Raw genomic sequence first — 25,663 nt, forward strand, 5'->3', positions numbered from 1 at the left:
TGCTCCTCGGGGGGACATTGGGGTGTCCCCAGGAGGTGTTTTTGGGGGTTCCCATGGTGGTGCTGGCAGAGCCCTGGTGGGGGGTGGGGGGATGTGGATCCCCAGCGTGGTGGGGGTTGGGCTCTGCCTGGGGTCACGTGGGGACCATGTGGGTGTGGCTAGCACAGGTTTTTCCCATGAGAAATTTTCTTGTGTTTTATAAATAAAGACAAAGTTTGGCTGTTGTTGGAACAGTGTCCCAGAACTCGGACAGTGCAGACCTGGCTAATCAGGCCTGGGGGAAGGCTTCTGACTGACCAATCTAGGTGACTTTTGAGAACTCTATATATGTGATGAAATCAAAACAATAAAGGTCATTCCTTCTTGCCACTGAGAACTGGTGCCTTCATTACTCTGCTAGCTGCTCAACAGCGACATGTGGGACCCAGTGAGGGGTGGGGGACACTGGTTTTGGGGAGTCCTGGGAGAGGCATGGGAGGGGAGAATGGAGAGGGGCAATGGCAGAGCTGGGGAACCCCTGGCAGCATGGTGAGAGAACAGGGGAGAGGGGATCCCTGGGACCCCCAAACCCATTGACTCCCCTAAGCAGGACCCCAGAGAGAGGAGACACCCAGAAGCCCAAAGTGGGGAACTTGGAGAGGGGGAACCCCTGGGATTGCTGGGACCTCAATCAGTCTGGGGAGAGTGGGGATGCTGGAGAGGGGAACCCCCAGTAGACATGGGACCCCTGCAGCCCTGACAGGGGGAAACCCAGAACCCCAGAGTGGAGAGGCCAGAGAGGGAGAACTGCTGGGAGAGTCTGTTTTGGGGCTGAATCCTGGTGGTCTGGAGGTTTTTATGAAGCCCAGAGCCGTGGTGACTTCTAGAGATGAATTGGACAGGGTGACCTTCAAACCCAAGGTAGTCACTCCTTGTTTTTCCCCAAACCAGGATTTCCCATTCCCAAACCTCAGCTGGATGGAGGAGGAAGCTGCGAGGAAGAGGAAGATGCCCCAGGACCCCCAGGCAGGTGAGGAGGAAGTCACTGCCCCTTTCCCCCTCTCTTCTCCTTCATCTCCCAGCCCAGCATCACCCCTGGCTGCAGGACAGCCCTGCTGCTGTTGGGGGATGGACTGGGGGGATCTCCTTCCCCTTCCCTCTGGCATGGAGGCAAATCCCAAATGCTCTCCTTGTCCTTCCTCCTGCAGGCAGTGAGCTAAGGGTGGAGACCAGGGAGGACAAATCCTTGCAGCAGAATCTCATGGAAGAGGCTGTTTTGAGCAGCTCCATGAGCCAGGAATTGAAGAGCCTTAATCAGAGTTCAGAACTGCAGGTTCCAGAGCAGCTTCATGATGGGGAGAAGCCCCACAAGTGCTTGGAGTGTGGGAAGAGCTTCAGCCAGAGATCCAACCTGATCTGCCACCAGCGCATCCACACTGGGGAGAGACCTTATGAGTGTGCGGAATGTGGGAAGAGCTTCATTAACAGCTCCAACCTGATCATCCACAAGAGGATCCACACTGGGGAGAGACCTTATGAGTGTGGGGAATGTGGGAAGAGCTTCAGGCACAGGTCCCACCTGATCATCCATCAGAGGATCCACACTGGGGAGAGACCCTACAAGTGTTCCGAGTGTGGGAAGAGGTTTGTGACCAGCTCAGTTCTCCTCCAGCACCAGGTGATTCACATAAATGAGAGGCCCTTCCGCTGCCCTGAGTGCAAGAAGGGCGTCAAACACAACTCCGTCCTCATCAACCACCTGCGCATCCACACTGGGGAGAGACCCTACGAGTGTAAAGAATGTGGGAAGAGCTTCAGGCAGAGCTCTAGCCTGGTTGTCCACAAGAGGATCCACACTGGGGAGAGACCCTATGAGTGTTCCGAATGTGGGAAGAGGTTTCCAGTCAGCTCAGATCTCCTCAAGCACCAGGTGATTCACACAGACGAGAGGCCTTTCCGCTGCCCTGAGTGCAGGAAGGGCTTCAGAAGGAACTCCCACCTCATCAGGCACTGGCGCATCCACACCGGGGAGAGACCCTATGAGTGTCCTGAGTGTGGGAAGAGCTTCTCCTGCAGTTCTCACTTGACCAAACACCATCGGAGCCACCGGTAAGGGAAGTCCTGCAAGTGCCCCGAGTGCAGGAAGAGCTTCATGTGCTGCTCCAACTTCATCCCCCATCAGAGGACCCACACTGGGAAGAGCCCTGGTGACCCTCACTCCCAGTGACCAACACTGTGAATACACCTGGCTGGTGGCTTCCACGTCCTCCTGATTCCCTGTGGCCACCTGGACAAGCACAGTTGCAGGAACATCCATCGGGACTCAGATTGACACTGGAAATTCATTGGGAAGAGCTGATTTATTGAATTTACACCCTAAAATTCACCTGCTGTGTAATAGTTTCTTCTGGTGTCATCAAGCAATGCTGGGTGATGTTGGAGGTCTTTTCCAATCTAAATAATTTCCTTCTTCATCCTGTCAGAGCAACCAAAATTGAGGTAAAATAAAGGAAATTAAACAAAGAGATGTAAAGCTGCACCATTTTGCTGAGGGAATTGGGGAGCTGGGAGTGAATTTGGGGTTCATGGGGAAATTAATGCGGATTTGGGTGTTCTGGGGCTGCCGAAGCCAGGGAACGGGGTGACGAGCTCATAGCTGTGGTGGCAGAACATGTCCACCTGAGCCCATCTGCTCTCCAGGAATCCTGGTTGTCTGTGCCAATTCCTGGCCTCAGTGTTCCCTTCCCTTCCCTTCCCTTCCCTTCCCTTCCCTTCCCTTCCCTTCCCTTCCCTTCCCTTCCCTTCCCTTCCCTTCCCTTCCCTTCCCTTCCCTTCCCTTCCCTTCCCTTCCCTTCCCTTCCCTTCCCTTCCCTTCCCTTCCCTTCCCTTCCCTTCCCTTTTTTCTTTTCTCCCTCCCTCCCTTTCTTTGTGTCACCAAAATCCTCCCCATAATCTCCTCAAATTCCCACCGAGACCCTCCTAGATCTCCCCAAAAACCACACTGGGGACCCCAAAAATGGTGCTATCGGTTTTGATTTGGGAAGGGGTTTCCCCCAAAACATCCCCAAATTGCCCTAAAAACCCCAAAATTGCCCCCAAAATGGCATAGATTGAATTAGGTCAGGGTCTGCAGGCAGGCTGAGCAGCACGGTGTGCAGTTAATTAGGGGTTAATTGCTTAGGGTTGAGGTTAATTAATTAGGTCCCGCTGGGCAGCACGGCATGACCCTGCAGTCCTTCCTTTACACCATCAGGGGGAAGCACGGGGCTAATTAGGCATTAATTAATTAATTAGGGTTTAATTAGGTCTGGCTGAGCAGCACAGCACAGCCCTGCAGTCCCTCCTTAAAACCACCATGGGGCAGCATGAGGCCCTGTCAATTCAGGGCAGCGTAATTAGGAGTGCTTAATTAATTAATGAGGGTTTAATTAGGTCTGGCTGAGCAGCACGGTGCCACCCTGCAGTCCCTCCTTCACACCAACAGAGGGCATGACAGGGCAATTAATTAATTAGGGGTTAATTAGGGGTGGCTGAGCAGCTCTGCACAGTCCTGCCTTTACACCACCAGGGGGCAGTAGGGAGTTAATTAGGAGCGTTGATGAATTAATTAGGTCGGGCTGAGCAGCACAGGGTGGCCCTGCAGTCCCTCCTTTACACCACCAGCAGAGGGCAGCACGGGGTTAATTAGGAGCAGTTAATTAATTATTTAGATCAGGCTGAGCAGCACGGCACAGCCCTGCAGTCCCTCCTTTACACCACCAGAGGGCAGCACGAATCCCCCCGCTCTCCTCCGCGGCTCCAGGCGGAGCAGCTGAGCGTTGCTGAGGCTCAGCGAGCGCAGAGACCAAAGCTGCGGCCGAGGACTCCTGCCCTGCAGAGCCAGCACCAAACAGTGTTGGGAATCGCCGGAAAAGGGACGGGAATTCCTAGGAAAGGGCTGGGAATCATCAGGAACAGGTTGGGAATCTCTGGATTGCCTGGGAAAGGGTCAGGAATCATCTGAGGTGATTCGGAAGTCCCCGCAGGTGATTTGGGAATTTCCAGATAGTCGGGAAGCGCTGGAAAAGAGTCGGGAGTCATCGGAGGTGATTCGGGAATCCTCGGAGGAGATTCGGGAATCCATCAGTGCTGACTCAGGAATTTCCGTGATTTAGGGTAAAATAGAAATTATTAATGTAAAAGAACTAGAAGCTGGATAATAGTAATAATAATATTTTTTAACTGATTTAGAGAGCCAGAGATTGGAATGATTTACTAAGATATGCCTGCTGCAATCCATTTATTATTCACTTAATGAATTTTTGTCTACCTGGTATCGGGGCAGATGAAGAGAAGAGAGCCAAATAATTGAGAGAAACCACCAAGTGTAACCGAGCATCCCGCCCTTGGACCCCAGAACTGGTACAAGTTGGCTCTCAGGCTTGGAGTAGGACCAAGAACCAAGGGAGCATGCGCAAGGGAACAGGGTGAAGAGTTCATCGTGATGAAGAGTATGGATCATGTAGTAATCAATCATTTGGGACCCTTGCCCACAATTAATCTGGGACACTGCGCTCGCACGGGCATATTTAAATGAACTTTGAACTCATTATAATCTGAAGCAGGAATAGGTAATGAATATGTATAGGAGCATTGTGTAACTTTATGCATATGTAACCTGTCACCTGATATAAACCCAGTGAAGTACTGCTGAGGTGTGCATGCCTTTGGAGGGGCTACCCGCCATGCACCCCAGCTGGAATAAACACATACCTACTTCATAACTATCTGAGTTGTGGAGTCAAGTCCGTGCTTCATTTGGCACCCCAGATGGGACAAGATTTGCCTGGCTGCAGGATCGACTGAGGGGCTGACATCCTAGGCGTGCCCCGGGATTTTCCTGGAGGACCTCCGCTCCTCGGTCACCCACTGCGGGGGCAAACAACGACTGCCTGATACAGCGGAGAAACAGTATAGGGAATAGGGTATATTTTGGGTATAGGGAAGCCTGTAAGTCATATATGCGTGGCTAGGGCTGCTGGTAAGACACAGAGAGACGTCCTGTGCGCAGCGTTGTCCCTGAGTGGGGAGCTTGCAAGTGACTGGTTAGGGCTGGCTAGGGGAAATCGGCAAAGTAATTCGTTGTCCTTAGCTGGCAGGGGGGGATTCGCTGTCCGGTAGAGTGGCCGCGAGTGATTCTGGTGGTGAATCGAGTGGATCCCTAAGGAAACTAGTTTGAAAGGGAACTAGTTTGAAGTATTGTTAACACCGGTGTTGTGTATGTGTGTGGGGTGCAGATTAGTCTGCACGAGCAAATGAGAAATTGATTGATTAAGTGTGAGGCAAGTGGTCTAATAGGAATGAATATTTGGGTATGGTTATGAATTATTAGCTTTGGCATATGAGTGTGGGTTTATTGGAATTATTGTTGTACTTTGTTGTTGTGGTTGTAAAAGCACTTGTTGTATTGTATGACATGTTTATTGTTGTGTTAGGGTGAGTGAGTGTATGCAGTTGTTTGAAATTGTTGTGGTAAGTGAATAAAAAGAAACTTTTTACCGCAGCCAGTTAAAGACACTGGGGTTTTTTCAGTGGCTACGTCAAAGGAGCATAGCCCCAGACCTTTGGGTTTATGTGGATGTAGTACAGCAGCTGTGCCACAGTATGATTAGTTGGTTTTAACATGGTGTCAGCTTTGCAGGCTTGCAGAGTTAAGAGATACTATTTTTTATCGACCTGTCAGAAAACAACTGGGCAAGTTGTAAAGAGAATATAAAAGTTTTGTGTGGACAAAAACACCAAGTTCCTTCTTAGCAGTGTAATCTTAGAAAATATTGGGAATATTGAGTTAATTTACTTAGTGAAAACAAGAGCATATAAAGAGTGGCTGCCTTTTTATTTTTCTCTTCTTTCTCCTTCTTCTGTCTCAGTGACTAATCTTGATTTTTATTTTTTTCTCTCTCTCATAGTAGCTTGGCTTTGAGTGAAATAAATGAGATGCTTGTCTGATGCCAAAAATACCTTTTGGTTTGAATGTAAAAATAATTACTGTAAGGTTTGGGCATTGTGTGAGTGTGCTGCATGTCACAAAAAGTGGTATTGCGTGTTTCATTTGAGATCAAAGTGGTGTCCAGCGTGTGAGGATTCTGAAATTCAGGCTCAATATAAGATAGCCGAAATAAAAAGCAGAGATCTTAACGAAAGGGACACTGTTACTATTGTGACTGAGTGGTCAGAAGCAGCTGTTATTGCCTTAGTGTGTGGAAAAAGTCATTTAGTTCCTGAAATCTGGTCAGTGTGGGAGGAAAACTGGGAAAAAACAGTGAGGCAGTGTGAAAAGAGGTTTGCCTGGAAGAGAGATAAAACCAAGTGAAGGAAATAGATAAGATGGGAACTGGGCAAAGCAAAGAGGTTCCTAAAAAAACTCCACTTGGCTGTGTTATAGCACATTGGAAGGAAACTGCAGGGAGTAGAGGTACAGAAGATAAAAGGACTCTTAGCAAATTTTCAACTCAGTGGTGGCCTTTGTACAAGCTAGATGATGGAATTAGGTGGCCTCCGCATGGGTCTCTAGACTATAACACTCTATTACAGTTAATGTTGTTTTTAAGATGGGAAGGAAAATGGGGTGAGGTCTCTTATGCTGATATGTTTTTCTCTCTTCGAAATCACCCCGAATGGCAAAGAGATTGTGGGATTAGACCTCCCACCGACCCTATGGTATTAGCCCTTGAAAAGGAAGACAAAAACAGAAGGGGAAAAATTAAGAGGTGTTGCTCCTCCTGCAGCATTGGAGAGCAGTGTATAAAATCAGATAAGGTTTATCAAGAAATGCATTACACGAGAACAACAAGGATTTATCTGTGAGAGTAACACAATTAACGCCAAAGATATATGCTTAGATGTTGAGCAAAGCATTTGCCACTTTGAAGTTCACCCGGATACTAGTCAGAAAACAGTACTTGTATATATTGGTCAGGGCTGTATTTGCTTAAGAACATTGTGTGTTTTCATAGAAATAGATAATGACAATGTTACTTTGGATGTTAGGTGTTGGAAAATGCAGTTTTCCAGCAAAACTTATGCTAACTAAACAGGCCTGAACAAAGCCTCAGCATAGTCAGGACTCAGTAAAAATCCGAACAAGCTGTTATGAGAAACTAACACCTGGGAACCACAACTGTGTTTCTGAGCTGTGGGAAGAATGTCATGGGAAAGATTAGGGAGTCAGAAGTGTTATGAGAAAGAAAAAAGGGAGTCACCAAGAGGATCCCTGAATGTGTGAGAACAGACTGCAGATACGTGTGTAACTATAATTAGTAACATCTGTAACAGTATATAAGTTTCTTGTTTGGTGAAATAAAATGGAGCTTACTCTATATCTCATATTGAGACTGCCGTGAGTTCCCTCTCGTCGTTATGTCAGTTAGGAATCGTTCTAATTTTTGTATTTGTAATTTTGTGAAAATCATTGGGTGTGACTTTTTGTATTTGGCACCAGTTGTATCTCATCAGTTGATAAAATCCAATTACACAATGTATCATGACTTATCATCAACACCTATTGGGATGAACCTTACGCTGGTGAGACAACTGGTAGAGCACCAAGACTTAATTAACATCCTAAAAGGAATTCAAAAAAGTGGAAAGAAAATTTTAATAACCATTCACCATGATACAGAGGAAATAAGCAGAGTCTTGCAAAGAGCCAGACAGGATGCGGATCACCACTGGTGGGATGTGCTTTTTGGATAGTCACCTACTGCAACTGGTATCCTTAATACATTATGTCAGCCCATAATTGTTTTACTAATTTTGGTAGGTATTAGTTTTGTGTTATCTGTTCTGCTATTTGTTTGGAATTGTAGGATGTTAAAGAGGCTATCCATTTTAACTACCTTATCAAATGTACATGGTAAGGCATTGAGAGATACTTATCGCAGAAGCTTGCTAGAAGAAGACTCCATTTACTAGTAAAAGAATTTACTAATCATATAGAAAAGGGGGGACTGATTTAGGGTAAAATAGAAATTATTAATGTAAAACAACTAGAAGCTGGATAATAGTAATAATAATATTTTTAACTGATTTAGAGAGCCAGAGATTGGATAATGATTTACTAAGATATGCCTGCTGCAATCCATTTATTACTCACTTAATGAATTTGTGCCTACCTGGTATCAGGGAGGATAGAGAGAAGAGAGCCAAATAATTGAGAGAAACCACCAAGTGTAACCGAGCATCTTGCCCTTGGACCCCAGAACTGGTACAAGTTGGCTCTCAGGCTTGGACTTGGACCAAGAACCAAGGGAGCGTGCACAAGGGAACAGGGTGAAGAGTTCATCATGATGAAGACTATCAATCACGTCATCATTAATCATTTGGGACCCCTGCCCACAATTAATCTGAGAAACTGCGCTTGCGCGAGCATATTTAAATGAACTTTGAACTCATTATAATACGAAGCGGGGATAGATAACGAATATGTATAGGGGATTTGTCTAACTTTATGAATATGTAATCTGTAACCTGATACAAACCAAGTGAAGTGCTGCTGACGGTGTGCATGCCTTTGGAGGGGCTACCCGCCATGCACCCCAGCTGGAATAAACACATACCTACTTCATAACTATCTGAGTTGTGGAGTCAATTCTGTGCTTCACCAGAACACCCAAATCCGCATTAATTTTCCCCTGAACCCCAAATTCACTCCCAATTCCCCAATTCCCTCAGCAAAATGGTGCAGTTTTACATCTCTTTGTGCAATTTCCTTTATTTTACCTCAATTTTGGTTGTTCTGGCAGGATGAAGAAGGAAATTATTTAGATTGGAAAAGACCTCCAAGATCACCCAGCATTGCTTGATGACACCACAAGAAACAATTAAACAGCAGGTGAGATTTTTTAGGGTGTAACATTTATAAATCAGTTCTTCCCAATGAATTTCCAGTGTCAATCTGAGTCCCGATGGATGTTCCTGCCCCTGTGTTTGTCCAGGTGGCTACAGGGAATCAGGAGGACATGGAAGCCACCAGCCAGGTGTCTTTGCAGTGTTGGTCACAGGGAGTGAGGGTCACCAGGGCTCTTCCCAGTGTGGGTCCTCTGATGGGGGATGAAGTTGGAGCAGCACATGAAGCTCTTCCTGCACTCGGGGCACTTGCAGGGCTTCCCTTACTGGTGCCTCCGTTGGTGTTTGGTCAAGTGAGAACTGCTGGAGAAGCTCTTCCCACACTCAGGACACTCATAGGGTCTCTCCCCAGTGTGGATCCTCTTGTGGACAACCAGGCTGAAGCTCCGGCTGAAGCTCTTCCCACATTCTCCACACTCATAGGGTCTCTCCCCAGTGTGGATGCGCCGGTGAGTGACGAGGTGGGAGTTCTTTCTGAAGCCCTTCTTGCACTCAGGGCAGCGGAAAGGCCACTCGTCTGTGTGAATCACCTGGTGCTGGAGGAGATCTGAGCTGATTGGAAACCTCTTCCCACACTCAGAGCACTCATAGGGTCTCTCCCCAGTGTGGATCATCTTGTGGCGGATCAAGTAGGACCTCCGGCTGAAGCTCTTCCCACATTCTCCACACTCATAGGGTCTCTCCCCGGTGTGGATGCGCCGGTGGGTGATGAGGGTGGAGTTGTCCTTGAAGCCCTTCCTGCACACAGGGCAGCGAAAGGGCCTCGCATCTGTGTGAATCACCTGGTGCTGGAGGAGATGGGTGCTGCTCTGAAACATCTTCCCACACTCAGAACACTCATAGCGTCTCTCCCCAGTGTGGATCATCTTGTGGCGGATCAGGTGGGAGCTCTGCCTGAAGCTCTTCCCACATTCTCCACACTCATAGGGTCTCTCCCTGGAGTGGATGCGCAGGTGAATGATCAGGTGGGAGTTCTGTTTGAAGCCCTTCCTGCACTCAGGGCAGCGGAAGGGCCTCTCATCTGTGTGAATCACCTGGTGCTTGAGTACAGCTGAGCTGGTCAGAAACTTCTTCCCACATTCCTCACACTCATAGGGTCTCTCTCCAGTGTGGATCCTCTTGTGGACAACCAGGCTTAACCTCTGGCAGAAGCTCTTCCCACACTCGGGACACTCATAGGGTCTCTCCCCAGTGTGGATCCTCTTGTGGACAACCAGGCTTAACTTCTGGCTGAAGCTCTTCCCACATTCTTCACACTCATAGGGTCTCTCCCCAGTGTGGATGCGCTGGTGGGTGATGAGGGTGGAGTTGTGTTTGAAGCCCTTCTTGCACTCAGGGCAGCGGAAGGGCCTCTCGTCTGTGTGAATCACCTGGTGCTGGAGGAGATCTGAGCTGGTAACAAACTTCTTCCCACACTCGGAACACTCGTAGGGTCTCTCCCCACTGTGGATCCTCTGGTGGATGATCAGGTGGGACCTGTTAATGAAGCTCTTCCCACATTCCTCACACTCATAGGGTCTCTCCCCACTGTGGATGCGCTTGTGGCAGATCAGGTGGGAGCTCTGCCTGAAGCTCTTCCCACATTCTTCACACTCATAAGGTCTCTCCCCAGTGTGGATTCTCTGGTGGCAGATCAGGTTGGATCTCTTGCTGAAGCTCTTCCCACACTCCAAGCACTGGTGGAGCTTCTCCCCATCATGAAGCTGCTCACGAACCTGCAGTTCTGAACTCTGATTACGGCTCTGATTGCCTTCCTGGCTCAGGGTGGGTCTTTGCTCCTCAGAGCACCCTGGGCTGGGTTTGCAGCCCCTCCTCGTGCAGCATCTCTGGGCCTTTTCCTCCCTCTTCAATTCCTGGCTCATGGAGCTGCTCAAAACAGCCTTTTCCACGAGGTTCTGCTGCAAGCATTTGTCCTCCCTGGTCTCCACCCTTAGCTCACTGCCTGGGGGAGGAAGGACAAGGAGAGGATTTGGGATTTGCCTCCATGCCAGAGGGAAGGGGAAGGAGATCCCCCCAGTCCATCCCCCAACAGCAGCAGGGCTGTCCTGCAGCCAGGGGTGATGCTGGGCTGGGAGACGGAGGAGAAGGGAGGGGGAAAGGGGCAGTGACTTCTTCCTCACCTGCCTGGGGGTCCTGGGGCATCTTCCTCTTCCTCGCAGCTTCCTCCTCCATCCAGCTGAGGTTTGGGAATGGGAAATCCTAGTTTGGGGAGAAACAAGGAGTGACTACCTTGGCTTTGAAGGTCACCCTGTCCAATTCATCTCTAGAAGTCACCACGGCTCTGGGCTTCATAAAAACCTCCAGACCACCAGGATTCAGCCCCAAAACAGACTCTCCCAGCAGTTCTCCCTCTCTGGCCTCTCCACTCTGGGGTTCTGGGTTTCCCCCTGTCAGGGCTGCAGGGGTCCCATGTCTACTGGGGGTTCCCCTCTCCAGCATCCCCACTCTCCCCAGACTGATTGAGGTCCCAGCAATCCCAGGGGTTCCCCCTCTCCAAGTTCCCCACTTTGGGCTTCTGGGGGTCTCCTCTCTCTGGGGTCCTGCTTAGGGGAGTCAATGGGTTTGGGGGTCCCAGGGATCCCCTCTCCCCTGTTCTCTCACCATGCTGCCAGGGGTTCCCCAGCTCTGCCATTGCCCCTCTCCATTCTAACCTCCCATGCCTCTCCCAGGACTCCCCAAAACCAGTGTCCCCCACCCCCCACTGGGTCCCACATGGTCCCCATGTGACTCCAGGCAGAGCCCAACCCCCACCACGGTGGGGATCCACATCCCCCCACCCCCCACCGGGGCTCTGCCAGCACCGCCATGGGAACCCCCAAAAACACCTCCTGGGGACACCCCAATGTCCCCCCGAGGGGCATTTGCATCACCTGACTGGGGCTTACTGGGACCATGTGGGGAGGAAACTGGGGACACATTGGGAGCAACTGGGATCATACTGGGAGAAACTGGGACCATACTTTGGGCAACTGACTGAAACTGGGGAAACATGCTGGAGGACACTGGGAGTAACTGGGAAAGACTGGGATCATTCTGAGGGAGCTAGAACCTTACTGGGGCAGCTGGGAGTGCTTGGGAATGACTAGGAGCATGCTGAGGGCAACTGGGATATACTGGGAATGTCTGTAACCATACTGGGCTGACTGGAACCACACTGGGAACAGTTGGGACCATGCTGGGGGCAACTGGGAGCAATTGAGAGTGTCTGGGGCCACCCTGGGCAGGACTGGGACTATAGCAGGAGCCAATGGGGGCAAGTGGGATCAGACTGGGAGGAACTGGGAACAACTGGAACTATGCTGGGGGCAACTGTTATCATACTGGGATCACAGGGGGAGCAGCTGGGCCCATGCTGGGAGAGACTGGAATTATACTGGGATTGACTGGGAGTGGCTGTGGGCAACTGGAATGATGCTGAAAGCAACTGGCAGGAAGTGGGAATGACTGGCAGCATGCTGAGGGCAACTGGGATATACTGGGAGAGACAGGGAGACACAGGGATCATACTGGAAGCTACTGGGCTCATGCTGGCATTGACAGGGAGCAACTGGGATCACACTGCGGCCACTGGCATCATACTGGGAGGAACTGGGATCATACTGGGATTACAGTGGGTGTCAATGGACTCTGACTGGGGCTTACTGGGAGCTACTAGGCCCATGCTGGGAGCCAACTGGGAATACACTGGGAGCAACTGGGAATGACAGGGCGCATGCTGGTGACAACTGGGATCTACTGGCAGTGACTGGGATAATCCTGGGGGCAACTGAACCATGCTGAGGTAACTGGGAGTGCCTGGGAATGACTGTGAGAATGCTCAGGGCAACTGGGATATACTGGGAGTGCCTGAGGCTGTGCAGGTGGTGACTGGGACCATACTGGGAAAGACTGGGAATGTGCTGGGGGGAACTGGGAACATACTGGGGGCAAGTGGGAGTGACTGGGGCCCTGCTGGGAGAGACTGGCATCATCCTGGACTCATACTGGGATTGTACTGGGAGTGACTGTGACTATGCTAGCAGCAACTGGGAGAACTGGGAACACACTGGGCAGAAGAGGGAGGAACTGGGAGCAACTGGGACTGTGCTGGGGGCAAATTGCACCATAATAGGGAATGACTGGGAGTGACTGGGTTCATACTGGGAGCAACAGAGATCCTAGATGGAGTGAGGGGAAATGACCAGGGTCAGACTGGGAGAGACTGGGCTCATACTGGGAGTGAGGAGGAAACTGGAAACACACGGGGCGGGGGCTGGGGGGGCCTGGTGTGGGCAACTGGGCTCCTACTGGGAGTAGCCACTTGCAGGACCCGGGAGCCCTGAGCCCCTTTCCTGGCCATCCTGCCCCCAAGCCACCAGACTCCCCCACCAGGGCTCCCAGCAATCCCAGGCATTGCCCCTCCCGGATTCCCCGCTCCGGGCTGCTGGCGCTCTCCTCTCCCTGCGCTTCTGCTTAGACAAGCCGCGGCTCCCGGAGCTCCCCAAAAGCCGCTGTCCCCCCCTCCCCCGCCGGTCACCCGCTGGCCCCGGGCACAGCTTGGAGGGCCCGGGCAGAGCCCAACCCCCACCGCGGGGGGACCCGCATCCCCCTGCCCCCCATCGGGGCTCTGCCCGCACCGCCACCGGGACCCCCAAAAACACCTCCCGGGGAACCCCCCATGTCCCCCCGAGGGGCAGCTGCGGCTCGGCTTTGGAGTCCCGAAAACTCCAAACATCCCCAAAAACCCCAAACGCAGGGACCCCCCGGATATTTGGGGCGAGCTCCCCCTCCCCGCTCACCTGCGGGATGGGGGCGGCGATGCTCCAGGGGGGCTGCGAATTCAGGGAGACCCAAACCGCGTGCCTCCTGACCGATCCTCCTTTGGCCCTCCTCTTCCTCTTCCTCCCGCTCTGTCTCTCCTCCTCCTTCCCCGCCCTAATCCCACCTCCTTCTCCTCCTTGCCCCAATCCCTTCTCCCGCTCCTCCTCCTCCCTGCTCCTCCTCCGCCGTTGCCGAGTCGCTCGCAGGCCGCGGGAGGAGCGGGGATGCAGCCGGGACAGCTCGGCATGGGCAGCGCGGGGCTCTCGGCTGCTCCCAGCCCAGCGCTGGGGACAGGGGGAGCCCGGCCTGGGGAAAAGGAGAGGGAAACAGGGAAAACTGGGGGCTGCAGATCCAAAGTGGCCTTGCTGGGGAGCCTGGGCAGGGAGTTGCAGCCCTTGGGGCTCCTGTGGGGAGCCTGGAGATGCGGGAGGGGGGAACGCAGAGAGGGGTGGGGGATCCCAGCAGTGCAGCACTGGAGTGACTGGGCTGTGCTGGGATCATACTGGGATCATACTGGCAGTGACTGGGCTGTACTGGGGCACCTGGAACCTTACTGGGGTGTCTGGGAGTGACTGGCAATGACTAGAAGCATGCTGAGGGCAACTGGGATATACTGGGAATGTCTGTAACCATACTGGGCTGACTGGAACCACACTGGGAACAACCAGGACCATGCTGGGCAGAACTGGGACCACACTGGGAGCAACTGGGAGTGAATGGGAGTGACTGTGTCTACACTGGGGGCATCTGGACATGACTGGGACCATGCTGGGAGGGACTGGGATGATACCAGGGGACACTGGGGGATACTGGGATCAGTCTGGGAGGAACTAGAAACAGCTGGAACTATGCTGAGGGCAACTGGGATCCTGTGGGGATGAGAGTGGGAGCAGCTGGACCCATGCTGGGGGAGACTGGGATCACAGTGAGGGTGACTGGGATCATACTGGGATTGACTGGAACCATAGTACAGGTGAATGGGAGCAACTGGAATCACAGCTGGTCAACTGGGAGCAACTGGAGCCATGCTGGGATCATACTGGGAGTAACTGAGAATGACTGGGATTATACTAGGGGCAACTGGGAGAACTGGGAACACACTGGGCAGAAGTGGGAGGAGCTGGGAGCAACTGGGATTGTACTGGGGACAAATTGCATCATAATAGGGAATGACTGGGAATAACTGGGTTCATACTGGGAGCAACAGAGATCCTAGAGGGAGTGAGGGGAAGTGACCAGGGTCATACTGGGAGTGCCTGGGAGTGCCTGGGCTCATCTTGGCTCCTACTGAGGTCCAGGGGGATCCCATTCCGTTCCCAGAGGGTGCCAGGGGGTCCCAGCGTGGTCCCAAAGGGGATCCCGGGAATTCCCAGGGATTCCCCATTTCCCCTGTTGCTCCCTCAGGCACTGTCGTGTCTCCCAACCTGCAGCTCCAGGATCTGCCCCTTCTCACAGCCCCCAGACCCTCCCTGTTTCTTGACCCTGGCAGCCCCTGGAGCCCCATTGCTGCCTCTCCCAGTCCCCAAAGGCTCCTTTCCTCAGCCCCTGGGACTCCCTGAACCCTCCTTCCTGGAGGTGCCCTTTGTGCCACCTGTAAGCCCAGCATTCCATGGGAGCTTGGGAGGAGACACAGGTGACCACAAGTGACCCCAGGGATATCCCAGAGCACAGGACATCAGGCTCAGTGTATAAAGTGGGGGAACAAGGAGGAAGGCCGCACAGCAGAGCTCCCTGCTCCAGCTGGCAGGGCCTCAGCGCCCGCCCTGTGCCCTCCTGCCCCGATGGCCGCGCCAGGCCCTGTTTGCTGCCCTGATGGTGGCACTGCTGGCCCCCAGTGCTCTCCAAGGGCTTCTCCGGGGCACCTTCCTGCGGCCTGTCAGTCCCTGCACCACCAGAGACCTGCAGGGGCAGGGGCTGTTTACAAGGGCCTGCAGGGACAGCACCAGGGCCAGTGGCCTCCCACTGACACAGGGCGGGCTGAGGCCGCAGGTGTGGCACAAACTGTGGGCTCTGAGGCTGCTGAGGCCCTGGCCCACGCTGCCCACAGAAGCTGTGGCTGCCCCTGGATCTCTGGCAGTGCTCCAGGCCAGGCTGCATGGGCCTTGGAGCAGCCTGGCAGAGTGGAAGGTGTCCCTGCCCACGGCAGCAGCCTTGGAACAAGAGGATTTTGAAGGACCCTTCCAAGCCAAGGCATTCTGTGATTCTGTGATCACAGGGGTTGGGGCAGCTGGGCTTAGATTGTGATTAGTGTAATAAAAAGAATACTGTTTGTTCATCAAAACATTGCTAAAGCCTCCTGAACAAAAGGAAATTGCAAATCTTGCTAACACTGCTTAAAAACAAAAGGAAAGTTGTTTTGGGTGAGAAAAAGCTCGCTGGCAAAATAAGAAGTAATCTGTAACCTTGGCATTCTGCAAGATGTACTGTCTCAGCAGAAGAAGAGCAGAAGCAGCCCAGAAAGGCGCACAGCACAGGATACACGTAACCCAGAAGGCCTATAAAAGGACTGTTGCGCGCCTTTGGCTGCCCAGCGCTGCTATCCTCGCTACTGCTTGCTAATAAATTGTACATTTTTAATGGGCTTGACTCCGCATTGGTTCTGTGAGTCCAATCTATAACACTGCAGAAGCCCTTGGAGAGCACTGGGGGCCAGCAGTGCCACCATCAGGGCAGCAAGCAGGGCCTGGCGCGGCCATCGGGGCAGGAGGGCACAGGGCGGGCGCTGAGGCCCTGCCAGCTGGAGCAGGGAGCTCTGCTCTGCGGCCTTCCTCCTTGTTCCCCCACTTTATACACTGAGCCTGATGTCCTGTGCTCTGGGATATTCCTGGGGTCACTTGTGGTCACCTGTGTCTCCTCCCAAGCTCCCATGCAATGCTGGTGTTACAGGTGGCAGAAAGGGCACCTCCAGGAAGGAGGGTTCAGGGAGTCCCTGGGGCTGAGGAAAGGAGCCTTTGGAGACTGGAAGAGGCAGCAATGGGGCTCCAGGGGCTGCCAGGTTCAGGAAACAGGGAGGGTCTGGGGGCTGTGAGAAGGGGCAGATCCTGGAGCTGCAGGTTGGGAGACACGACAGTGCCTGAGGGAGCACAGGGGGAAAAGGGAATCCCTGGGAATTTCCAGGATCCCCTTTGGGACCACGCTGGGACCCCCTGGCACCCTCTGGGAACGGAATGGGATCCCCCTGGACCTCAGTAGGAGCCAAGATGAGCCCAGGCACTCCCAGGCACTCCCAGTATGACCCTGGTCACTTCCCCTCACTCCTTCTAGGATCTCTGTTGCTCCCAGTATGAACCCAGTTATTCCCAGTCATTCCCTATTATGATGCAATTTGTCCCCAGTACAATCCCAGTTGCTCTCAGTTCCTCCCACTTCCTCCCAGTGTGTTCCCAGTTCTCCCAGTTGCCCCTAGTATAGTTCCAGTCATTCCCAGTTACTCCCAGTATGATCCCAGCATGGCTCCAGTTTCTCCCAGTTGACCCAGCTGTGATTCCAGTTGCTCCCGTTCACCTGCACTATGGTTCCAGTCAATCCCAGTATGATCCCAGTCACCCTCAGTGTGATCCCAGTCTACCCCAGCATGGGTCCAGCTGCTCCCTCTCTCATCCCCACAGGATCCCAGTTGCCCCCAGCATAGTTCCAGTTGTTCCCAGTTCCTCCCAGACTTATCCCAGTTGGCCCCAGTGTCCCCTGGTATCATCCCAGTCCCTCCCAGCATGGTCCCAGTCATGTCCAGATGCCCCCAGTGTAGACACAGTCACTCCCATTCGCCCCCAGTTGCTCCCAGTGTGGTCCCAGTTCTGCCCAGCATGGTCCTGGTTGTTCCCAGTGTGGTTCCAGTTAGCCCAGTATGGTTACAGACATTCCCAGTATATCCCAGTTGCCCTCAGCATGCTCCTAGTCATGCCCAGTCACTCCCAGCAACCCCAGGAAGGTTCCAGGTGCCCCAGTACAGCCCAGTCATTGCCAGTATGATCCCAGTACGATCCCAGTACGATCCCAGTACAGCCCAGTCACTCCAGTGCTGCACTGCTGGGATCTCCCACCCCTCTCTGCGTTCCCCCCTCCCGCATCTCCAGGCTCCCCACAGGAGCCCCAAGGGCTGCAACTCCCTGCCCAGGCTCCCCAGCAAGGCCACTTTGGATCAGCAGCCCCCAGTTTTCCCTGTTTCCCTCTCCTTTTCCCCAGGCCAGGCTCCCCCTGTCCCCAGCGCTGGGCTGGGAGCAGCCGAGAGCCCCGCGCTGCCCATGCCGAGCTGTCCCGGCTGCATCCCCGCTCCTCCCGCGGGCTGCGAGCGACTCGGCAACGGCGGAGGAGGAGCAGGGAGGAGGAGGAGCGGGAGAAGGGATTGGGGCAAGGAGGAGAAGGAGGTGGGATTAGGGCGGGGAAGGAGGAGGAGAGACAGAGCGGGAGGAAGAGGAAGAGGAGGGCCGAAGGAGGATCGGTCAGGAGGCACGCGGTTTGGGTCTCCCTGAATTCGCAGCCCCCCTGGAGCATCGCCGCCCCCATCCCACAGGTGAGCGGGGAGGGGGAGCTCGCCCCAAATATCCCGGGGGTCCATGCGTTTGGGGTTTTTGGGGGATGTTTGGAGTTTTCGGGACTCCAAAGCCGAGCCGCAGCTGCCCCTCGGGGGCACATGCGGGGTTCCCCGGGAGGTGTTTTTGGGGGTCCCGGTGGCGGTGCGGGCAGAGCCCCGATGGGGGGCAGGGGGATGCGGGTTCCCCCGCGGTGGGGGTTGGGCTCTGCCCGGGCCCTCCAAGCTCTGCCCGGGGCCAGCGGGTGACCGGCGGGGGAGGGGGGGACAGCGGCTTTTGGGGAGCTCCGGGAGCCGCGGCTTGTCTAAGCGGAAGCGCAGGGAGAGGAGAGCGCCAGCAGCCCGGAGCGGGGAATCGGCGAGGGGCAATGCCTGGGATTGCTGGGAGCCCTGGTGGGGGAGTCTGGTGGCTTGGGGGCAGGATGGCCGGGAAAGGGGCTCAGGGCTCCCGGGCCCTGCAAGCGGCTACTCCCACTAGGAGCCCAGTTGCCCCCCCCAGCCCCCCCGCCCCCGCCCCATGTGGTTCCAGTTTCCTCCTCACTCCCAGTATGAGCCCAGTCTCTCCCAGTCTGACCCTTGCCACTTCCCCTCACTCCATCTAGGATCCCTGTTGCTCCCAGTATGAACCCAGTCACTCCCAGTCATTCCCTATTATGAGATGCAATTTGTGCCCAGTACAATCCCAGTTGCTCCCAGTTCCTCCCTCTTCTGCCCAGTGTGTTCCCAGTTCTCCCAGTTGCCGCTATCATAGTCACAGTCACTCCCAGTACAATCCCAGTATGAGTCCAGGATGATGCCAGTCTCTCCCATCAGGGCCCCAGTCACTCCCACTTGCCCCCAGTATGGTCTGAATTCCCCCCAGCATATTCCCAGTCTTTCCCAGCATGGCCCCAATCACCACTGGCATGGACTCAGTATATCCCAGTTACCCTGAGCATTCTCATAGTCATTCTCAGGCACTCCCAGTTACCTCAGCATGGTTCAGTTGCCCCCGGGATTATCCCAGTCACTGCCAGTAGATCCCAGTTGTCACCAGCATGCACTCTGTTATTCCCAGTTGCTCCCAGTGTATCCCCAGTTGGCTCCCAACATGGGCCTAGTAGCTCCCAGTAAGCCCCACTCAGAGTCCATTGACACCCACTGTAATCCCAGTATGATCCCAGTTCCTCCCAGTATGATGCCAGTGGCCTCCAGTGTGATCCCAGTTGCTCCCTGTCAATGCCAGCATGAGCCCAGTAGCTTCCAGTATGATCCCCGTGTCTCCCTGTCTCTCCCAGTATATCCCAGTTGCCCTCAGCATGCTGCTAGTCATTCCCACTTCCTGCCAGTTGCTTTCAGTATCATTCCAGTTGCCCACAGCCACTCCCAGTCAATCCCAGTATAATTCCAGTCTCTCCCAGCATGAGCAAAGCTGCCCCACTGTGATCCCAGTATGATCCCAGTTTCCCCCAGCATAGTTCCAGTTGTTCCCAGTTCCTTCCAGTATGATCCCACTTGCCCCCATTGGCTCCTGCTATAGTCCCAGTCCTGCCCAGGGTGGCCCCAGACACTCTCAGTTGCTCCCAATTGTCCCCAGCATGGTCCCAACTGTTCCCAGTGTGGTTCCAGTCAGCCCAGTATGGTTACAGACATTCCCAGTATATCCCAGTTGCCCTCAGGATGCTCCTAGTCATTCCCAGGCACTCCCAGCTGCCCCAGTAAGGTTCTAGCTCCCTCAGAATGATCTCAGTCTTTCCCAGTTACTCCCAGTTGCCCCCAGCATGACCCCAGTTTCAGTCAATTGCCCAAAGTATGGTCCCAGTTGCTCCCAGTATGATCCCAGTTGCTCCCAATGTGTCCCCAGTTTCCTCCCCACATGGTCCCAGTAAGCCCCAGTCAGGTGATGCAAATGCCCCTCGGGGGGACATTGGGGTGTCCCCAGGAGGTGTTTTTGGGGTTCCCATGGCGGTGCTGGCAGAGCCCCGGTGGGGGGTGGGGGGATGTGGATCCCCACCATGGTGGGGGTTGGGCTCTGCCTGGGGTCACATGGGGACCATGTGGGACCTAGTGGGGGGTGGGGGACACTGGTTTTGGGGAGTCCTGGGAGAGGCATGGGAGGGGAGAATGGAGAGGGGCAAAGGCAGAGCTGGGGAACCCCTGGCAGCATGGTGAGAGAAGAGGGGAGAGGGGATCCCTGGGACCCCCAAACCCATTGACTCCCCTAAGCAGGACCCCAGAGAGAGGAGACCCCCAGAAGCCCAAAGTGGGGAACTTGGAGAGGGGGAACCCCTGGGATTGCTGGGACCTCAATCAGTCTGGGGAGAGTGGGGATGCTGGAGAGGGGAACCCCCAGTAGACATGGGACCCCTGCAGCCCTGACAGGGGGAAACCCAGAACCCCAGAGTGGAGAGGCCAGAGAGGGAGAACTGCTAGGAGAGTCTTTTGTAGTGCTGAATCCTGGTGGTCTGGAGGTTTTTATGAACCCCAGAGCCGTGGTGACTTCTAGAGATGAATTGGACAGGGTGACCTTCAAAGCCAAGGTAGTCACTCCTTGTTTTTCTCCAAACCAGGATTTCCCATTCCCAAACCTCGTCTGGATGGAGGAGGAAGCTGCGAGGAAGAGGAAGATGCCCCAGGACCCCCAGGCAGGTGAGGAGGAAGTCACTGCCCCTTTCCCCCTCTCTTCTCCTCCATCTCCCAGCCCAGCATCACCCCTGGCTGCAGGACAGCCCTGCTGCTGTTGGGGGATGGACTGGGGGGATCTCCTTCCCCTTCCCTCTGGCATGGAGGCAAATCCCAAATCCTCTCCTTGTCCTTCCTCCTGCAGGCAGTGAGCTAAGGGTGGAGACCAGGGAGGACAAATCCTTGCAGCAGAACCTCGTGGAAGAGGCTGTTTTGAGCAGCTCCATGAGCCAGGAATTGAAGAGGGAGGAAAAGGCCCAGAGATGCTGCACGAGGAGGGGCTGCAAACCCAGCCCAGGGTGCTCTGAGGAGCAAAGAGCCACCCTGAGCCAGGAAGGCAATCAGAGCCTTAATCAGAGTTCAGAACTGCATGTTCCTGAGCAGCTTCATGATGGGGAGAAGCCCCACAAGTGCTTGGAGTGTGGGAAGTGCTTCAGCTGGAGATCCAACCTGATCTGCCACCAGTGCATCCACACTGGGGAGAGACCCTATGAGTGTCTCGAATGTGGGAAGAGCTTCAGGCACAGCTCCAGCCTGATCCAGCACAAGAGGATCCACTCCGGGGAGAGACCTTATGAGTGTGAGGAATGTGGGAAGAGCTTCACTCAGAACTCCCACCTGATCTACCACAAGAGTATCCACACCGGAGAGAGACCCTATGCATGTGGGGAATGTGGCAAGAGCTTCATTACCAGCTCCAACCTGATCATGCACCAGATGATCCACACTGGGGAGAGGCCCTATGAGTGTTCTGAGTGTGGGAAGAGGTTTCAGACCAGCACCCATCTCCTCCAGCACCAGGTGATTCACACAGATGAGAGGCCCTTCCGCTGCCCTGAGTGCAAGAAGGGCTTCAAGAACAAGTCCACCCTCATCAGGCACCGGCGCATCCACACTGGGGAGAGACCCTATGAGTGTGGGGAATGTGGGAAGAGCTTCAGCCGGAGGTCCTACCTGATCCGCCACAAGATGATCCACACTGGGGAGAGACCCTATGAGTGCCCTGAGTGTGGGAAGAGGTTTCTGACCAGCTCAGATCTCCTTAAGCATGAGCGCTTTCACACAGATGAGAGGCCTTTCCACTGCCCTGAGTGCAAAAAGGGCTTCAAGGACAACTCCACCCTCATCAGGCACCGGCGCATCCACACTGGGGAGAGACCCTATGAGTGTTCTGAGTGTGGAAAGATGTTTCAGACCAGCTCAGATCTCCTCCAGCACCAGGTCATTCACATAAATGAGAGGCCCTTCCGCTGTCCTGTGTGCAGGAAGGGCTTCAAACAGAACTCCCACCTCATCATCCACCGTCGCATCCACACCGGGGAGAGACCCTATGAGTGTGGAGAATGTGGGAAGAGCTTCAGCCAGAGCTCCAACCTGATCCGCCATAAGATGATCCACACTGGGGAGAGACCCTATGAGTGCTGTGAGTGTGGGAAGAGGTTTCCAGTCAGCTCAGATCTCATCCAGCACCAGGTGATTCACACAGACGAGAGGCCTTTCCACTGCCCTGAGTGCAAGAGGGGCTTCAGAAAGAACTCCCACCTCGTCACTCACCGGCGCATCCACACTGGGGAGAGACCCTATGAGTGTGGAGAATGTGGGAAGAGCTTCAGCCGGAGCTTCAGCCTGGTTGTCCACAAGAGGATCCACACTGGGGAGAGACCCTATGAATGTCCCAAGTGTGGGAAGAGCTTCTCCAGCAGTTCTCACTTGACCAAACACCAACGGAGGCACCGGTAAGGGAAGCTCTGCAAGTGCCCCGAGTGCAGGAAGAGCTTCATGTGCTGCTCCAACATCATTCCCCATCAGAGGACCCACACTGGGAAGAGCCCTGGTGACCCTCACTCCCAGTGACCAACACTGTGAATACACCTGGCTGGTGGCTTCCATGTCCTCCTGATTCCCTGTGGCCACCTGGACAAACACAGGGGCAGGAACATCCATCGGGACTCAGATCGACACTGGAAATTCATTGGGAAGAGCTGATTTATTGAATTTACACCCTAAAAAATCTCACCTGCTGTGTAATTGTTTCTTCTGGTGTCATCAAGCAATGCTGGGTGATCTTGGAGGTCTTTTCCAATCTAAATAATTTCCTTCTTCATCCTGTCAGAGCAACCAAAATTGAGGTAAAATAAAGGAAATTAAACAAAGAGATGTAAAGCTGCACCATTTTGCTGAGGGAATTGGGGAATTGGGAGTGAATTTGAGGTTCAGGGGAAAATTAATGCGGATTTGGGTATTGTGGTGAAGCACAGAATTGACTCCACAACTCAGATAGTTATGAAGTAGGTCTGTGTTTATTCCAGCTGGGGTGCATGGCGGGTAGCCCCTCCAAAGGCATGCACACCATCAGCAGCACTTCACCTGGTTTATATCAGGTTACAGATTACATATTCATAAAGTTAGACAAATCCCCTATACATATTCGTTATCTATCCCCGCTTCGTATTATAATGAGTTCAAAGTTCATTTAAATATGCTCGCGCAAGCGCAGTTTCTCAGATTAATTGTGGGCAGGGGTCCCAAATGATTAATGACGACGTGATCGATAGTCTTCCTCAGGATGAATTCTTCACCCTGTTCCCTTGCGCACGCTCCCTTGGTTCTTGGTCCAAGTCCAAGCCTGAGAGCCAACTTGTACTAGTTCTGGGGTCCAAGGGCAGGATGCTCGGTTACACTTGGTGGTTTCTCTCAATTATTTGGCTCTCTTCTCTCTATCCTCCCCAGTACCAGGTAGGCACAAATTCATTAAGTGAATAATAAATGGATTGCAGCAGGCATATCTTAGTAAATCATTATCCAATCTCTGGCTCTCTAAATCAGTTAAAAAATATTATTATTACTATTATCCAGCTTCTAGCTCTTTTACATTAATAATTTCTATTTTACCCTAAATCAGTCCCCCCTTTTCTATATGATAATTCTTTTACTAGTAAATGGAGTCTTCTTCTAGCAAGCTTCTGCAATAAGTATCTCTCAATGCCTTACCATGTACATTTGATAAGGTAGTTAAAATGGATAGCCTCTTTAACATCCTGCAATTCCAAACAAATAGCAGAACAGATAACACAAAACTAATACCTACCAAAATTAGTAAAACAATTATGGGCTGACATAATGCATTAAGGATACCAGTTGCAGTAGGTGACCATCCAAAAAGCACATCCCACCAGTGGTGATCCGCATCCTGTCTGGCTCTTTGCAAGACTCTGCTTATTTCCTCTGTATCATGGTGAATGGTTATTAAAAGTTTCTTTCCACTTTTTTGAATTCCTTTTAGGATGTTAATTAAGTCTTGGTGCTCTACCAGTTGTCTCACCAGCGTAAGGTTCATCCCAATAGGTATTGATGATAAGTCATGATACATTGTGTAATTGGATTTTATCAACTGATGAGATACAACTGGTGCCAAATTCAAAAAGTCACACCCAATGATTTTCACAAAATTACAAATACAAAAATTAGAACAATTCCTAACATCCAAAGTAACATTGTCATTATCTATTTCTATGAAAACACACAATGTTCTTAAGCAAATACAGCCCTGACCAATATATACAAGTACTGTGTTCTGACTAGTATCTATCTGGGTGAACTTCAAAGTGGCAAATGCTTTGCTCAACATCTAAGCATATATCTTTGGCCTTAATTGTGTTACTCTCACAGATAAACCCTTGTTGTTCTCGTGTAATGCATTTCTTGATAAACCTTATCTGATTTTATACACTGCTCTCCAGTGCTGCGGGAGGAGCAACACCTCCTAATTTTCTCCTTCTGTTTTTGTCTTCCTTTTGAAGGGCTAATACCATAGGGTCGGTGGGAGGTCTAATCCCACAATCTCTTTGCCATTCGGGGTGATTTCGAAGAGAGAAAAATATATCAGCATAAGAGACCTCACCCCATTTTCCTTCCCATCTTAAAAACAACATTAACTGTAATAGAGTGTTATAGTCTAGAGACCCACGCGGAGGCCACCTAATTCCATCATCTAGCTTGTACAAAGGCCACCACTGAGTTGAAAATTTGCTAAGAGTCCTTTTATCTTCTGTACCTCTACTCCCTGCAATTTCCTTCCAATGTGCTAAAACACAGCCAAGTGGAGTTGTTTTAGGAATCTCTTTGCTTTGCCCAGTTCCCATCTTATCTATTTCCTTCACTTGGTTTTATCTCTCTTCCAGGCAAACCTCTTTTCACACTGCCTCACTGTTTTTTCCCAGTTTTCCTCCCACACTGACCAGATTTCAGGAACTAAATGACTTTTTCCACACACTAAGGCAATAACAGCTGCTTCTGACCACTCAGTCACAATAGTAACAGTGTCACTTTCGTTAAGATCTCCACTTTTTATTTCGGCTATCTCATATTGAGCCTGAATTTCAGAATCCTCACACGCTGGACACCACTTTGATCTCAAATGAAACACGCAATACCACTTTTTGTGACATGCAGCACACTCACACAATGCCCAAACCTTACAGTAATTATTTTTACATTGAAAACAAAAGGTATTTTTGGCATCAGACAAGTATCTCATTTATTTCACTCCAAGCCAAGCTACTATGAGAGAGAGAAAAAAAATAAAAATCAAGATTAGTTACTGAGAGGGAAGAAGGAGAAAGAAGAGAAAAATAAAAAGGCAACCACTCTTTATATGCTCCTGTTTTCACTAAGTAAATTAACTCAATATTCCCAATATTTTCTAAGATTACACTGCTAAGAAGGAACTTGGTGTTTTTGTCCACACAAAACTTTTATATTCTCTTTACAACTTGCCCAGTAGTTTTCTGACAGGTCGATAAAAAATAG

General features: G+C 52.3%; 3 protein-coding genes and 1 long non-coding RNA gene across 4 annotated transcripts; 3 read left to right on the forward strand and 1 right to left on the reverse strand.

The window, feature by feature from the left end:
• The first annotated feature begins 470 nt into the window (after positions 1-470).
• On the forward strand, positions 471-2,518 carry LOC146424097 (uncharacterized). The gene is made up of 2 exons (XM_085043906.1): positions 471-1,009; positions 1,188-2,518. The coding sequence occupies exons 1-2, from the start codon at positions 691-693 to the stop codon at positions 2,090-2,092; spliced, it is 1,224 nt and encodes a 407-aa protein (XP_084900032.1). The 5' UTR covers positions 471-690; the 3' UTR covers positions 2,093-2,518.
• A 3,488-nt stretch (positions 2,519-6,006) lies between these two features.
• On the forward strand, positions 6,007-8,590 carry LOC146424098 (uncharacterized). Its single transcript, XR_014847146.1, has 2 exons — positions 6,007-7,008; positions 7,389-8,590. It is a non-coding gene; the product is annotated as an uncharacterized LOC146424098 (long non-coding RNA).
• A 138-nt stretch (positions 8,591-8,728) lies between these two features.
• Positions 8,729-13,771, reverse strand: LOC146424099 (uncharacterized). The gene is made up of 3 exons (XM_085043876.1): positions 13,644-13,771; positions 10,986-11,064; positions 8,729-10,807 (listed from the first exon to the last, which is right to left on the reverse strand). The coding sequence occupies exons 2-3, from the start codon at positions 11,035-11,037 to the stop codon at positions 9,129-9,131; spliced, it is 1,731 nt and encodes a 576-aa protein (XP_084900002.1). The 5' UTR covers positions 11,038-11,064; positions 13,644-13,771; the 3' UTR covers positions 8,729-9,128.
• A 6,957-nt stretch (positions 13,772-20,728) lies between these two features.
• LOC146424100 (uncharacterized) lies at positions 20,729-23,007 on the forward strand. The gene is made up of 2 exons (XM_085043887.1): positions 20,729-20,821; positions 21,000-23,007. The coding sequence occupies exons 1-2, from the start codon at positions 20,770-20,772 to the stop codon at positions 22,592-22,594; spliced, it is 1,647 nt and encodes a 548-aa protein (XP_084900013.1). The 5' UTR covers positions 20,729-20,769; the 3' UTR covers positions 22,595-23,007.
• Positions 23,008-25,663: the final 2,656 nt, after the last annotated feature.

This window comes from Lichenostomus cassidix, unplaced genomic scaffold, assembly GCF_008360975.1.
Source record: "Lichenostomus cassidix isolate B80296 unplaced genomic scaffold, HeHo_3.0 HiC_scaffold_42, whole genome shotgun sequence".
NCBI classification, from domain to species: domain Eukaryota; kingdom Metazoa; phylum Chordata; class Aves; order Passeriformes; family Meliphagidae; genus Lichenostomus; species Lichenostomus cassidix.

Excerpts from the sequence above, each read along its gene's own strand:
- LOC146424099 (XM_085043876.1), bottom strand. The coding sequence starts at position 11,037 with ATGGAGGAGGAAGCTGCGAGGAAGAGGAAGATGCCCCAGGACCCCCAG. Across the intron at positions 10,808-10,985 it reads GCCCCAGGACCCCCAGGCAG|GCAGTGAGCTAAGGGTGGAG; the intron begins GTGAGGAAGAAG and ends TTCCTCCCCCAG.
- LOC146424100 (XM_085043887.1), top strand. The coding sequence starts at position 20,770 with ATGGAGGAGGAAGCTGCGAGGAAGAGGAAGATGCCCCAGGACCCCCAG. Across the intron at positions 20,822-20,999 it reads GCCCCAGGACCCCCAGGCAG|GCAGTGAGCTAAGGGTGGAG; the intron begins GTGAGGAGGAAG and ends TTCCTCCTGCAG.
- LOC146424097 (XM_085043906.1), top strand. The coding sequence starts at position 691 with ATGCTGGAGAGGGGAACCCCCAGTAGACATGGGACCCCTGCAGCCCTG. Across the intron at positions 1,010-1,187 it reads GCCCCAGGACCCCCAGGCAG|GCAGTGAGCTAAGGGTGGAG; the intron begins GTGAGGAGGAAG and ends TTCCTCCTGCAG.